At 38.0% G+C, this 14880-nt stretch overlaps 2 protein-coding genes across 4 annotated transcripts; one reads left to right on the forward strand and one right to left on the reverse strand.

Moving 5' to 3' along the window:
• Positions 1–2345: 2345 nt before the first annotated feature.
• On the forward strand, positions 2346–8380 carry LOC113144044 (T-cell surface antigen CD2). 3 transcript variants are annotated; one of them, XM_026329715.2, is made up of 6 exons: positions 2346–2577; positions 3171–3488; positions 3672–3929; positions 4013–4207; positions 4333–4449; positions 4597–8380. In XM_026329715.2, the coding sequence occupies exons 1-6, from the start codon at positions 2529–2531 to the stop codon at positions 4767–4769; spliced, it is 1110 nt and encodes a 369-aa protein (XP_026185500.1). In that variant the 5' UTR covers positions 2346–2528; the 3' UTR covers positions 4770–8380. The 3 variants fall into 3 exon arrangements, with proteins under 3 accessions (XP_026185500.1, XP_026185502.1, XP_026185501.1); XM_026329716.2 differs by having other exon boundaries at positions 2347–2577; positions 4013–4123; XM_026329717.2 differs by lacking the exon at positions 4013–4207.
• Positions 8381–8469: 89 nt separating this feature from the next.
• Positions 8470–12607, reverse strand: cdx1a (caudal type homeobox 1a). The gene is made up of 4 exons (XM_026329718.2): positions 12561–12607; positions 12001–12496; positions 10861–11009; positions 8470–9175 (listed from the first exon to the last, which is right to left on the reverse strand). The coding sequence occupies exons 2-4, from the start codon at positions 12341–12343 to the stop codon at positions 8990–8992; spliced, it is 678 nt and encodes a 225-aa protein (XP_026185503.1). The 5' UTR covers positions 12344–12496; positions 12561–12607; the 3' UTR covers positions 8470–8989.
• Positions 12608–14880: the final 2273 nt, after the last annotated feature.

A 14880-nucleotide genomic window follows, 5' to 3' on the forward strand; every position in this document is an offset into this window, starting at 1 on the left:
CTTCTCACCTACAAAGCCCTCCACTCTATTGCCCCACCATACATCACTGATCTACTTCATATCTATTCTCCGCCTCGTCCTCTCCGCTCCTCCAGTTCCACTCTCCTCTGCACCCCTACAGTGCGCCTGGCCACCATGGGCGCTAGATCCTTCAGCCACACTGCGCCCCGCCTTTGGAACATTCTCCCTCATCGCATCCGGTCGTCTCCGGACTTATCAACTTTTAAATCATCACTCAAAACATATCTGTTCCGTATAGCGTTTTCCACCTAACTCTCTTAACTTCTCAAAGCAGCCCGTGATGTCCTACCACCCTCTGCCTATTTCATATTGTCTCATACTGTTTCATATTTGTTGTTCTGTCATCTGGGTTTCTGTATTTCAATTTACTTTTACTGTACTTCGCCCACTTCCTAGATAATCCACGCTTTTGCCTTTACATTCTCTCCCGCCGTTTATGCATTCTTGTTACTGTTGTTTTAATGCACTCTATGTATTTCATGCTGTATGCTTCCTTTTCTATCTGTAAGGTGACCTTGAGACTTTGAAAGGCGCCATGAAATAAAATGTATTATTATTTATTATTATTATTTATAAACTGGCAGTCCTGTGTCATGTATTATGAGATAAAGAACCCTATTCATTTTCAATGTTAGTAGTTTTGATGTTTCTTGCTGCTGAGACATTACTGTACGCTACTGTGTCATTTATTAAGAAAAATTTGGATTAAGTAAAAAAATGTTTGTCGTACATCATATAGTTGAGATTTTGAGAGTAAAATCCACCTGTTCATTGCTGCAAATACAGTGTCAGAAGTCTTAATATTTTTTGGTATTTGCCTTTGAATTGCCAGTAGAGGGCGACAGAAGATAACAGGAAAACGAGAGAAGGCGAGAAATTTAACTGCTGGGCTTCAAACCAGGAACATTACAGAGAAACATAATGAGCTTCAGGCCACAATCAGACACAGGCACAGTACGAAGATGCATATTTGGCGACATGTATATTTATTTCCACTACAGCTCGACAGGTTGAAGAGGTGAAGTGCTGAAAATAATGTTTCAAATTTCAGATGTAGCTGCAGCTGTGAAGGCCGCCCATAATCTAGAGTCTCAACTGTGCTAAACTGGCTTATAACCAGGTCTAAGTACACGTATACAGCCCAGGTGTTGATCGTTTATCATCCCCAAATCTCCAGAAGTGTTTCAAGTGGCAACTGGACTTGGTTGAGACTCATTTTTCACCTATGACCTGAGAAACCATATAATAGGATTGTTTTATCTCTAATAAAGATAATGTGGTTTTAGTTGTGAAAATGTCTTCGAAGCCTCAACAAATCCAGTCGTCAACTATCAGTTTTATGATCTACTATGACCTGGATTACTGGGAATCTGAACAGAAATATGTAGAAGTCTCAGTCCAGGATATATTTACAATTATCATGATTATTATTATTTATACCTTATTGACATATTAACCTGGAAGAAAACAAAACTATTCATCTGACTGTAGATTGTTATGAACAAATAGAAACATGTTTTGAGATCTTATAAATATAATATTGTAAATACTGTAAAATAAATAAATAAATAAAGGCAGTAATACATTAAATGATCAATAATAATGTATGAAGCTGTTTGATAGCCTCTATTTGAAAATGACATTATGTAAAATTACAGAATAATGACTTTTATCATTGCATCATCACTGTAGTATTGATATATTCAAAATCACATTTTAAAAACAACATTTATTCAACTGTTTTATTAGATCATGATCTTTAGTTTTCAATTAATTTCCTTTAATGTTTTCTATATTTATTTGATATTTCTCCCTCTGTAGCTTTAAAACAGAATTGGACAATATTGTCCATTATATCAATGTAATGTACAAAATTATAGAGATCTTTAACTTAATTTTAATATTTTTAAAAACTCTTCACAGTTTAATCCAGAAATAAATACACAGTTTAGTGACTAAATAATTTCAATAAACTCAATAGTTTTGGGGCCGTGTGGGAGGTTGAGCCAGAGTCTACGGCTGTGACTTTTGGTGAAACATCACTTGTTATTCTACATTTAGCAATTAGAAATACGAGCCATGATATAATATATGTTTATTTTGACACAAATGAGATGTAGAGACAAGAGGTGTCAAAGTGTCACTTGGAAATTGGAATTGGAAAATCCTTTGGTAACATTGGAAATCAAACATCTTGGAAACATCAATGATCAGTCTTTATTCCTTTTTCAGTATGAAGGACAGATGCTTCCTTCTCTCCCACTCAGCCCATCATGCACACTAAGGCCTTCGTGTTGTTGGCTAAAGGGGAAGTGAAGCTGATATCACTTCCTTTTCTCCTCTCTGCTGTGCCTGGCCAATATTTTCACACATTCACATCTGAGACTGATATCACGACACATTTCGGCCTGTTCACAGCAGGATGCACATGTTTCTTCTCTTTTTGGGTGAAATACTGAGGCTTGACTGAAAGCTGCAGGGTCACAGAGGCTCAACTGTGGGGAGACATGGAAGCTGTGGTTGGACTTTTCGTGATGCTACTCGGAGTCAGTCATGGTGAGCTGGATTGTGATCGACTATAGTCAAATCTTTTCTCTACTCAGCTGTAAGCACCAGTTGAACAACTATGACTCATTATAAACTAAAACTAAAAAAAACATTTCAGTTATTCTGTATAACATGATAATCATTTAATACATTTTCCTATAATACAGCAGGACACATATAGTTTAGTATCTTTGGCAAACTTTGGTTGTAATGTGATTTAAAACAAGTTTCTGTGTCTTTGAACAAATTTTGTACAGCAGCATGATTTTGTAATAACATGAAATACGACATGACAGAGTGAGAGTGAGGCAGCATGAACAGCAGCATGAACAGCAGCATTAATCGTGTTAGCTGAACCTGTTCTGGTGTTTTGTAATCACAGACCTGTGTAACATTTCAGCTACACAACAACAAATTCCTGTTTGCTCAATGAGATTTGATAAAGACCCAGTTGCAGTAAATCCATGATCTCTATTGGGGATCAGTATTTTCACATGTTTAATACATGACCATGGTCATTCAGATAAATTAAATTAATATTGCAAAATTTATATTAATATGGTTATGATTTTCTTTTAAAATATATTTTTATGAATTTCCAGGAGTGCAAACCTGTGATGGCAGGAAGAATGAAGCTCAGTGTTATGGAGCTTTGGGAGGAACAGTGGTCCCCCAGCTGATGGACGACGCCTCAGGAATATTTAGATTCACCTGGTCAAAGAACAAGACAAATATACTTAAATGGAACCGGACCACGATTGTGTATAATCTGATAGAAAACAGATCGTTGTTTACTCCCATTAATGGAACATTTAGGATCAATAACCTGATCAGTACTGACAGTGGTCAATATGATCTTCAAATCTTTGATTCAAATGGAAAGCTATCAGAGCAGCGGACTCTACAGTTGACCATTGAAGGTGAATAACTTTTTTATCCTACTGAGGAATTGAGTAATATTGATAGACCATGTTCATCTCATTATCTCCATATATCTCACATATAACTATGTTCTTTGCCTGCCCTGTTCTGTGTCAGAAACTGTGAAGAATGACAGAGATTGTGTTATGATGAGAAAAGTCATCTGAGTGTGTTTCCTTCAGCTCCTGTGTCCTCTGTCCGGCTGGTCTCTGAGTGTCTGTCCCAGGGACAGAAGAAGGTGTCCTGCTCCTCTGAGGGAGGGGACAGTCCTCAGTACAGCTGGACTCTGGATGGACACACACTGAGAGACACTGAGCTTCTCTCTGGAAATAATGAGACCAACGTCATTGTTCTGAACCAAAACGTCTCAGGACGTCTGGTCTGCTCAGTCAGGAATCACGTCAGTCGTGTTTCCAAAGAAGAGACGATTTCTACCTGTGGTGAGTGAGAAGATGAAGAGACAACAGCTTCATGATGTTGACACTGATGTACAGTGATGGTTGGTCTGTTTCTTTGCCCATAGTCTTCATTAACTGCACCTTATCCAATGGGACACACATATCACAGTGGGTGTTTAAAGACACTAACACACTGTGTATTGAGCCAACAACAGGTCCTACAGACACTACAGTGGGTAAGGAGACCGACATCACAGAGTCATTTAAACCTACCACTAATTTCACATCCTTCAATCAAACAAAGACCCCAGGGTCCATTAGTAAGTGCAAACTAACACAGCTGCAGTAGATTTATTAAAGTAATTCCCCTTTTTGTCTGCATAAAAACACTTAATAGTGCTTCTTACTTTAAAGATCTCTCTGTCTCTTCTGTCTTTTATTATAGATGGAAAAGGCGTTTTGCCCATAGTAGGTGGTGTATTCTCAGCACTGCTAATTTTCTTACTGATTGGAGTGGCAGTCTTCTATATTCAGAAGAAACCCCAAAACAACAAACCTCAAGGTAAAAAACAAAACAATCCTTTTTTCCCAACCTACTGCATTCACCGTTTGGTGCTGTTGGTCTATAAATGGATTAAACGATGAGAATATCTTGTCATGTTGTGTTAAATGTGATGTATCTGTGTCACTTCTTTCTTCTGCACTGCAGGGCAAGACGATGAGCAGGAATTAACGTATGCTGACGTCAGGGTTATGCAGCGAAATGAGAGGCAGGTGAGGACAGAGGAGCAGGTGGAATATGGCCAAGTCAGGTTTTCGGAGCGACCTCAGCAAACTGCGGCAGATGCTTGTGTGTACGCCCAGGTCCGCAGAGGCAGGTGATTCAGAGTGGTTGTTTCCAAAGACTGCACCTCTGAAAGCAGAAGTTGGTCAAGATCAATTTATTCTGATTTCCCATAAAAAAATTCAAGTCACAAAAGCTCAGAATTATTCTAGCTTTCTTTACTTTTACTGTTCTTCTGGGTTATGAACAGGCATCCAATCATAGACGACCTTTAGGCTTAACATTACCAACTGCCTCAGGACATTACACTTCCACTATTTGAATTTATTGGGTTTTACAGATTATTGAATCTTGTCTTTCCATCATTTTTACCATCTTTACATGACAAAGTACTTATTTTTACTATTTGTGAATTTGTGAATATGTTTCTTTCATCATTAAAATATTAGAAGATTGTAATGATGTTTATAGTATATATAGTTTTATTACTTTACAATGATTTTAATACATCGTCAGTTCTCTGAGGTGTAGCTGACTTTAGAAAAAGTCCTGTCAATACATTTATGGTTGTTAGTCAGCTCATGTTAATATGTAGTGTAATTTTTACCTTGTGAACTATTTTAACTATGTTTAAGGGATGTTTCCATTTACTTCAATGAAAAGTATTTATTAAGCAGCTGTGGATGCATTAATAGAGGGTCAGAGTATTCAAAGGTCATCACAGTGTGTATATTGCAAAAATGGATTTTTTTTTTAACAGTATGATACAGCATTAGATTGTTTGTTAGATTTGAATTTGATCTTCTTTTGCTTTTCTTGCCGGGAGATTAATTTATAGAGAAGTGTTGTGTCTCTCGGAAAATTTGTAATAAGCAAGAATTTGTTTCCGTGATGAAAACACTTCTTCTTTTTCCTAGACTCTAGCTTTGTTAACCTGAGTGTTCACACCATTTGTGTCAGTTAAAGCTGATATATCTTAACTGCAATTTAAAAAACCTGAGTATCATTTTAATCATCAATAAGTTAATGTTATTGCTAAACCTAAACATATGTGTTCATTTTAGTAGGCGCAGACATAAATAACATACAATAACTAAATGAATTAAATTTAAGAATTGCCTGCAACTACAACAAATGCTATTGCTTCTGACACTTGAACTGGCTACACTTCTGCTTTTTCCACTTAGTGTTTCCAAATACAGCAGCAAAGGAGGAACGTCTTTTAAAAGAATGTTTGTCTCCTTCACTGAAACAAAAGTTAAACTGAGAAGGACAAATGTAGTGACCCTGCAGAACCCAGTAAACTCAGCTTTAATTATAGGAAAAGGAGACTTGCAATGAAAAAGTTTGCACCCGCTTACTTTGAAATGGCAAAAGGACTATTAGAATGTTTTTCATCAACATAATATTGAATGGACATTCAGCCAGTTCATATGTGCTAATCATCATCAGATGGTACAAAAAGAAAGTTATATAGTTAAAAATTATAACAGTAGTAATGTTTTCAGCCCCTTTGATAATTTATTTAAAAATTTACTTTAATTCAATTTTGGGGAAGAAATGTGTACTAATTAAAAATTGTGTTTTTGCCTTTTTTTTTGCCATTTCAAAGTAAGGGAATGCAAATGTTTTTCACTCATGTATAACTATAACTGTTCATATTCAGAGAGCATGAGAGGTGTTTATCTTATAACCATCAAGTTGTTTTCTATATTTAGTATGAAGCATTTCCTGTCTTTACACGAACAGAAAAATAGCCAGATATAATGGAGACTCAGGTGTAAGACTTAAATCTTATTGATGAATGATAATTTTTTAGGCTCCAACTTTCAAGTTTGGAGAAGAAACATTATGGATTTATTTGTATCAGAAAGTCAGTTAAATAAAGTCCAGCAGACTATTTACTGGCTATTTTTGGATCTTATATTAACCAGTAGCTAAAAATTACACAAAAAATGATAAAAAAAACTAAATTTCTCAAGTGAAAATTAATTGTAGAAACTTACAGTATGTAATTTATAGCCATTGATAATAGTCATGCATTGTTATGCTGTGTAAAGCACAAGCTGGTGCAGTGAAGGAAATATATCCACTGCAGCTATCACTGTACCGAGCTGACCCTTAGACACAGAGAATGTACAAAGTGAAGCGCATATATTTTTATATTGTCAGCTATAAACAGATGCAGGTTAAAGCTAAATATAATCATGTGCCAACAGCTTTTTTTGGTTTGGGTGTGACATGCATGATCAAACCTTTGATCATCAGGCACGACACGCTTACTTTTCAACTTTGGAAACAGCATAAGAGCTATTTGTAGAAATGTTCTTCTCTTATGCTCTGCAATACCTTCAACACCCCTTATTTTGCATGTATCTTCTGTTTTAAGTGAAATATATAAGACAAGTTTAATTATGTACATGTTTGGTTTGATTTGATAGTTTGGGGTTAAAGGTTGACAGCCATGGTGAACCACTCAGCTGATTCACAGTGCCATAAACCTGCTGTTTATGGCCCATAATAGTCGTAGTGTCCTTAAACAACCACCTGAGATCCTTTTTCAGTTGAACCCTCTTGCTGAAAAGTACTTGAACTTCTGGCTGACATGATCTTCTGAGCAAATAATTGACAACACAGGAGAAGTGTCATTAAGCTGTTAAAATATTTTAATAGCCTTTTGCCATTTGATCAGTCAGCCAGTGCTACTTTGTACAATGCAATAACTGTAGGGCATCAAATTGCTCAGTTTTCAGGTAAAAAACTTTTCAAATGTAAATAGCAGAAAATTCAGAGATATGATATTAGTCCACCTGAACCACAACAGCACCTGCTTGGTTGAAACACAATTAAACATTTATTGTTTCCTCATAAAAAGCAGGCGGTTTTATCGTTGCCGTGACACTTTCATGTGACGGTACTTTGCCGTGCCAAAGCTGTTAAACTGTAAAACCCAGACTTTTGACTGGTGCCTCTTCTTTTGGATATTTATTTATATTTTTCTTTGAATCAAGGTTTTTTTTCAGGTGACTTATAATTTAATATTAAACAAATCTGCAGAATAAAGAAAATGCTTTAGTTTTAAACTTGTTGCATGTAATGTATTGGTTACTGTACGTAATACTGTTGCCAATTTGTGGAAAGGGTGCAAAAGACTGAAACACACAGAGCCACAATTTGTGAGTGTGATCAGTACTGAGTTGCGCAGAGCTTGTGTGTACAGTGGTTAATTCTGAAAACATTTTATGGTTTGTAAAGCTTTGGCTTGTTCTCATTGGGACTAGATTTACATTGCTCCATTTGCCACTTTCCTTCCTCTTCTTCCTCTTCTTCAACCTTATGTAAAAACAGGAACATTGAATGAGTCTACACGCATAGTGCACATGGAAACATTTCACAAATGATTAACTCTATATACAAGAAAGAGGAGAGAGATGGTTTTTTTTTTTAGTCACCAAATACTTTTCCATGAGAAGACGTCACTGAATGTCTGTTTAATGACTGTAGATCCTGAGTCATGTGGTTGAGCTGTCTGCAGCTGTTTGTCAGGATGTGGCTAAATACTGCCATCTGAACAGCTTATTTGGTGGTAATTTTAAACGTGTTTGCTTTCAGTACCTTGCTGTTACCGTGGTGTTGTAGATTAAAATATGCTTTTTTTTTTTCATGTCATATTACATGTCTGGTGAAAAATAAATGCCTCCTGACAAAATGTGTGAAATCTCTCTACTTTTACTTAATACTGTTTCACCGTTTTGCGTAGTCACCCCTGCAATTTCAAAACATAACTGTTTTCTCCAGGTTCAGTCTAGACCTAAACTTCAAATTCACTTACCTAAAAATAAACAGATGTGTGGTTTTTTTGACATTCTGATAGAATCTGCATTAGTCATTTTTATTAATATGCTTGTGTGATTTTGAGGCGTATTTCTTCATACTGTTACAACAAAGAGGAGGTACATACCGAAGAAGATAGCGTGCACACTGTCACACTACTGAACACATTATCAACCAAAAGATTTTGACATAACTGCGTTAAAAATGAAGAACCTTCATCCAGTTCAGTGGGTTTGCTACATGCCAGTGATGAGTCTAAGGCAAAGTGTGCCGTATGTTGTACAGACTGTAAAGCACCTCAAAGCTCATTGCTGATGTATGACATCTACCTATATATAAATAAAATCTGACATGACTTCAAGTGATCATAATATATGTAGTGCTTGTCACTGTGTCGATCATCTTTTTTTCATTCAGTGGTAAACTTATAAAAACTAAACACTATGTACACTTCAGATACTGCATCAGTCCATGTGAAATCCACCTAGTACTCCTCCGATATAGTATCAGACAGAACGTTGCTGCTGGGGCTGGCGGTGATGTGGGGGTCAGTGGGAACACCCAGTACAGGCAGAGTGGGTGTAGTGGTGGAGGCCTGCTGGGAATTCTGCAGCCTCTTCCTGTTGATCTTCCTCTCTTTGGCACGTCTGTTCTGAAACCAGATCTTCACCTGTAAACCAGACAAAACAAAAGAATTATCAATTAGGCAAAGGCTCTTATCAGATGTATAATATAATATTATATATAACATATAATATTAGTAAAAAGAGAAAGTGATCACCAATGAACCCTGATCATATTTCCCCTTCCTGTGTTTTGCATAGTCATTATCTCAGAAAAGGCGTCGGTCTTAAGGTTAAACTAATGATTTAGCTTTTTATCTGAATTTAATTTGCTCTGCCCCATCTTCTGATTATGTGTAGCAAATTTCTCAGAAGTACTTTAGGTGCTGCAACCACTGCACTCAACTGCGGCTTTAACAAGCTATATGAGTAGATGGAAAGAAACAACCACAATAATAATTATAGCATCATGAGAGCGTGACTGGCGGTTTTTTACCATTAACCATTAACGCTACTTATGTGAAATGAAATAGAAGTTTGGCCCCGTAACATTATACTTTATGGACGTTTTCTTCAATAAAGCTGCTTTCTCCAAATGGAATTGATTTGATGTGTGGTGTATTAATACTAAATGTACATGACTTGTTTGTCCATTTTGACCATGAAAATAACAAAAATAGACAATCATCCTATTACATGGAGCGAAGTTACTGAACGAATTTGTGTATTTTTAGGAACTGCGCTTACTTTTCATTACAACTAAAGATTTAACAGAAAACATATAAAAACAAACACATAAAAATACAGGCTAACGTTCTCCTAACTCTTACTCTTCATCAGCCCCCAAAGTGGCGGAGAGACAGGACGTCTTTTGTCTTTACAAAAGCAATGTAACCTTGTTGGCTTTGCAGCAAACTGTCCTGTCAATCGCTTCTCGTTATGTACTTCTTTATGAATAAATATATCTGTCGAGGCACCAGGCTTTCGTTATAGATGAAGTAACAGATTCTGTCTTTCTGATGAATTGTTTATTTAAGTGATAAAGCATGTTCTTGCTCAATCTAGTACATTCTGTACATTCGCTGTCACAACCTTACTTGGGCTGGTGTAACCATGAACAGTAGCAGTTCCCAATTTTTTATAATTGCAACAGTGGCTGCTTCTCAGCAAGACTTTCACAGTTCGATGGTAAAATAAAACATCTTACTAGCTTTAACTGGCACTTCTGACTGTATCTTACAGCCCTCCTCTCCGCACAGATGTAGTCGAATGCTCAGGGAATAATCTAGTTTGTTTTCAAAAGTTTTGTGCTCAGACGTTGCATAATGTCACTTTAAGTGATTGTGATGATACAACCCCACAGACTCATGGAAGGAGTCTGTGCAAAGGTCGGTACTAAAATAAAAGATATTTTTTTAACACTGACACAAACCAAAACCAAAAATAACAACATCAGGTGGATGTCAACAACACCATCATGACGTTAGCCATCGTTTATCAGGCCGAAGGCTCTGGTGAAAGACATTACATGACAACCCTCACAACTCATCCTACCTAGGTTGACGAGGCTGGTCTCTAAGACAACTATGAAATCTAGATATAAAAAATAACCTTAGCACCATTTTAAAATAGATAAAGACTTTCTACTGATGTTAAGAGTTAGGGACTTTTTCCTTTATGTATCACCTGCTTTTTTCAGTTTTGTCCCTTTGATTCTTGCTTGTCCTAAAAACAAAACTACAGACACCTGCTACACTTCCTGTCTTTCGTCTGCCTCCTCCTTACATCTCACCTGTCTCTCAGAGAGGCTCAGTGCCAGTGACAGCTCAGTCTTCCTCCTCATGGTGATGTAGCGGTTGTACTGAAACTCCTTCTCCAGCTCCAAACGTTGGTGGTCAGTGTACACCACCCTGTACTTGTCCTTAGTCCGAGTCTTTGCTCCTGAATGACAGAAAAAAAACAAAAAACAACAGTGAATTAATAAAACGATCAATACACTTTCAAATAACTGACTGAGGAAAAAGCTCTTGCTCACACTTGTAATGCAAGAATGATTTTTATGCTGGTTTGTCAAATGCAGTGTGAGTCATGACCAAACAGACGACTAATGTGAAGACTTCTGGTGCCATGTTCAAGTTCAGGCGCCACTTAAAGCCTCATCAACTCTATTAATCACACTAACTATAACTAATGTAAAGACTCCCCACTGCATTGCGTCAGTAGTTCTCCAGAGGTGTTTACATAGGTGTTTACACAGGCAGCTATTCATTTACACGCGTGTTCTCACACACATACACACACATACGGTACACACACACATTTAGGAAGAAGTGAGCCACATTTATTGATCTAAAATCTCGACTATGTTAGAGCATCGATCAGCTCAGGCCGACACACTCACAGGGACGCTCCCTAAACGTCAGCAGGGCCTGAGGGGTTTTTAAAGTTTGACTTCTGCAGACTTCCTGCCTTATCAGTTTGTCACTCTCGTACACCCACCCAGTGGACAGAGAGGGTGGGGAGAGACACACTTCCTGGCCACCACTGTTAGCTTTGCATTGACATCTTACAATATGCTGGAGGAAAAGGAGAGGCATAAATAAATAAATAAATAAATAACTTTGTGTGTGCAGTCTGGTTTAATGTTGAAATTGTTCTTGTCTGAGTATGTGTTTTAGCTTTACTGTCATTTGTACACACTTAGGGATTAGTTTGTTTAGTTTGTCATGTGACTGCACCAACAACCAACAATGATGATTATTTCTGCATCACCATGGGTGTCATCTAGACAACACAGATGCATGAAACGTTTAACTACATCTCTACATGGATTATTTGAGCCCAAAGCATTATTTCTTCATACCATACAGCCTGTACATGGTGACCTCTAAGGCTGAATCCAGTATTTGTGTTTTTGATGTTAGTCCCCCACCTGAAACGGGATATCTGATGGATTCGTTAGGTCTCCTCCTCGAGCTGAATTGTTCCTGCGCAGAGATAAAGTTGTACGGGGTGAACGACCCTCCTCCAGAGGCGAGGGGTGTGCCGCTCAGCTCAGTAGAGGTGAAGCTGACCTGCGCGGCGCTGGGGCTCGACCCCGGGAAGCTGTAGGGGTACTCCTCCCGCGGTGCATAAACCGAGTTCCAGGCACTCGTCGACGGGTCACCGAGTCCCGGGACGTGATGATAGCCGGTGAAGTCATAGGGAGGAATGTACTGACCGTTCAGTGACAGTGTCTGAGCCGGGTGTCTGGCCGACTGTGAGTTGGGGTACATACCGGTGTCCTCGTCGACAGGTAGGGTGACGCAGGTGAATCAAACTTCCTGGTGCATGTTAGGCCTCCGCGTCTTTTCCAAGTTGGCTCTGGCGCTCTGTCTCCACTTCAGTCTAAGGTCCAGGCTGACTCCCGGGCTACCTGTGCAGTCAGACTACACACCTTTATAGATTTACTGCCAAGGAGTTCAAAAGTATCATCATGACGTCACGTTTTACCTGAGACCCAGATGCCTTCTGGTCTTGGGCAATAACCCTAATTTACCCAGTCTGCCATGGTGGATCATTTTGATAAGGGCGTCATATAAGGCGTCATATAAACTATATAGGTGCGCGTGTGCACGTGCACAGGGCGCATGTGATCTATGCAAAAGACGTTTATTAAAACCAATACCACAAAATATTCAAAATGTCACTCAAGCACATAGTCTTGTCTTATCAGCAGGGCAGGAGAGGTCATGAGTGTGAGTTGCCCAGCATCTCCCCAGTCATGCAACACTGCTCCAGATTTGACAGCATTTTTTTAATTGAGCACCTTGTTTTCTCTAGATGTTACATATACATTAGGGCTGAAACGCTGCGTACATTAAGACCCTTAAAAATTGAATAAGTGATTTACTTTTATCCCTTGAAAATGGTCATGATTAAAATAGTTAGACCAGAGTAGCTTAATATAAGAAATGCAACACATGCAATGTGTGGGCAACACTTGAATATGTCATTGTTTCAATGTCACACAGCCCTTGAAATGCCTAAAAATATTATTCAGATGATGACCTCTTCAACTGTAAGCTTTCAGCCTGTATAGTTCCTAAAAACTGAAGTCAGTTAGATTCGATCGTGGCCTAAAGCACTGCCGGACAAAAGTGTACCGACTTTATTTTAAACAAAAGGTAAGTTTTCATAAAACAGTTTGATTTAAGTAAAATATTTTCTTTCTTTCTTTCTTTTTTGTTGTTGTTGCTATATTCCTTGATATAATTGGCCAAAATGGACTGTGTGATAATGAAAGTAGTGAAGATAAGGAGAAGTTTATTTTGTCTCTGCCTAAAATAACCAGATGATGGCAGCAAAAACCTGAATATGGCAGGTGATTTACCAAGTCTAGATTCCTTCTAAGATACAAACTCACAGTTTCCAAACATACAGTATGATCCTTTGGTATAAGTTCAGATTTCCATATAACTTGCTGTTTGCCGTATAACTTCTGTTCAGGAAATCATGCGGTGAGCTGCATATTGTACTCACCAGTCTTCATCTGAATCTGCCCAAACATTCATAAAAGATTCATGCTACTCAGAATATACATTATGAGATATAGCAGCTGTTAGCATGAAACAGGCTGGTGATAATGGATAGAAAAGTGCTACAGGCCCTAACATTAAAGCAAGTGCAGCACAACCACTGAACACACATTGTAAAACCTTAAAATACATTCGATCATAACCATTGGTTGGCATAATATAAAAGACTGTGGTTTTAACGCTTAGATGATACATTAGAGTATTAATCTGCAAAATAAACTGTACTGTGCAATCTATCTGAACTACGTGACCTTAAACCAGTACAACAGTATCACATCAGACAAATAAAATAGCAGATCTAGCTTTTGCTTTTTCTTGAATATTCTTGTTTTATTTTTCTGCGGTGTTGAAAAATGATAATTCACTTCGAAGTATGAGAGACATCCTGTTTTTGTGTCTCATTATGAATCAAGCCAAGATCCATATAGCCTGTATCAGTACAGCTCACAATGGATTTGATTCCAGATCAGATACTTTATGGTTTCATCCAGCTTCATTCATCAGAGGATGGGAGAGTTGGGTTCAGCTTCAGGTCCACTCATCAGACCCGAAGCTCCCTCTTCTCTCCTGGGGGCCTCGCTGAGCCCAAAGAGATAACTTCTAGCCTTATCCAAAACACAGCAAGAGACAAACTTGCGAACCTCCACAGAGAGTGGTTGTACTAGTTGCACTCCAGCTATGGCAACAATCCAGATCAGCAGAGAGAGAAACCACTCAGGCTGAATAGGCAGGGCATTGTTACAGTGATATGACTTGGAGTCCACTTTGTTGAGCAGTTTACCACTCAGGGTTCCTATCTATAGCTTACTTTTTATTTGAATTTATTTATTGTTCTTATATTTACATTACATATTATTATTACATCACATATTGCTTTTAATATTTCTGTTGTTGCGAAGCACATTGCTGCATAAAGAAACGTCACTGACATACTACACTCTGTCAAGCTGTTTGAATAAAGGATAACAGACGTATAAAGCAACAGAAACCTTGTGCGTTCTCTTTCTTCGATGTTGTGACATGCTAAAATTGCAAAGGACAACAAAAAGCAATGTCCGCATCAGACACGTCTGTCTTCGCCCTTAAACAGATATTTAGATATTTCCACCCAGTGTGTCCTGTTAGAGCCGTGGTTCACTGCAGGATGTTTAAACAGAGTGTGTCTTATCTCCAGTTGATAAAGGGCCGTGTATGGAGGAGTATTTGCATATATAAACACGAGGTGTATTATTGCT

This window comes from Mastacembelus armatus, chromosome 10, assembly GCF_900324485.2.
Source record: "Mastacembelus armatus chromosome 10, fMasArm1.2, whole genome shotgun sequence".
NCBI classification, from domain to species: Eukaryota; Metazoa; Chordata; class Actinopteri; order Synbranchiformes; family Mastacembelidae; genus Mastacembelus; species Mastacembelus armatus.

Excerpts from the sequence above, each read along its gene's own strand:
- LOC113144044 (XM_026329715.2), top strand. The coding sequence starts at position 2,529 with ATGGAAGCTGTGGTTGGACTTTTCGTGATGCTACTCGGAGTCAGTCAT. Across the intron at positions 3,489-3,671 it reads TCTACAGTTGACCATTGAAG|CTCCTGTGTCCTCTGTCCGG; the intron begins GTGAATAACTTT and ends TGTTTCCTTCAG. Across the intron at positions 4,450-4,596 it reads CCAAAACAACAAACCTCAAG|GGCAAGACGATGAGCAGGAA; the intron begins GTAAAAAACAAA and ends TCTGCACTGCAG.
- cdx1a (XM_026329718.2), bottom strand. The coding sequence starts at position 12,343 with ATGTACCCCAACTCACAGTCGGCCAGACACCCGGCTCAGACACTGTCA. Across the intron at positions 11,010-12,000 it reads CATCAGATATCCCGTTTCAG|GAGCAAAGACTCGGACTAAG; the intron begins GTGGGGGACTAA and ends TCTGTCATTCAG. Across the intron at positions 9,176-10,860 it reads TGAGCCTCTCTGAGAGACAG|GTGAAGATCTGGTTTCAGAA; the intron begins GTGAGATGTAAG and ends TCTGGTTTACAG.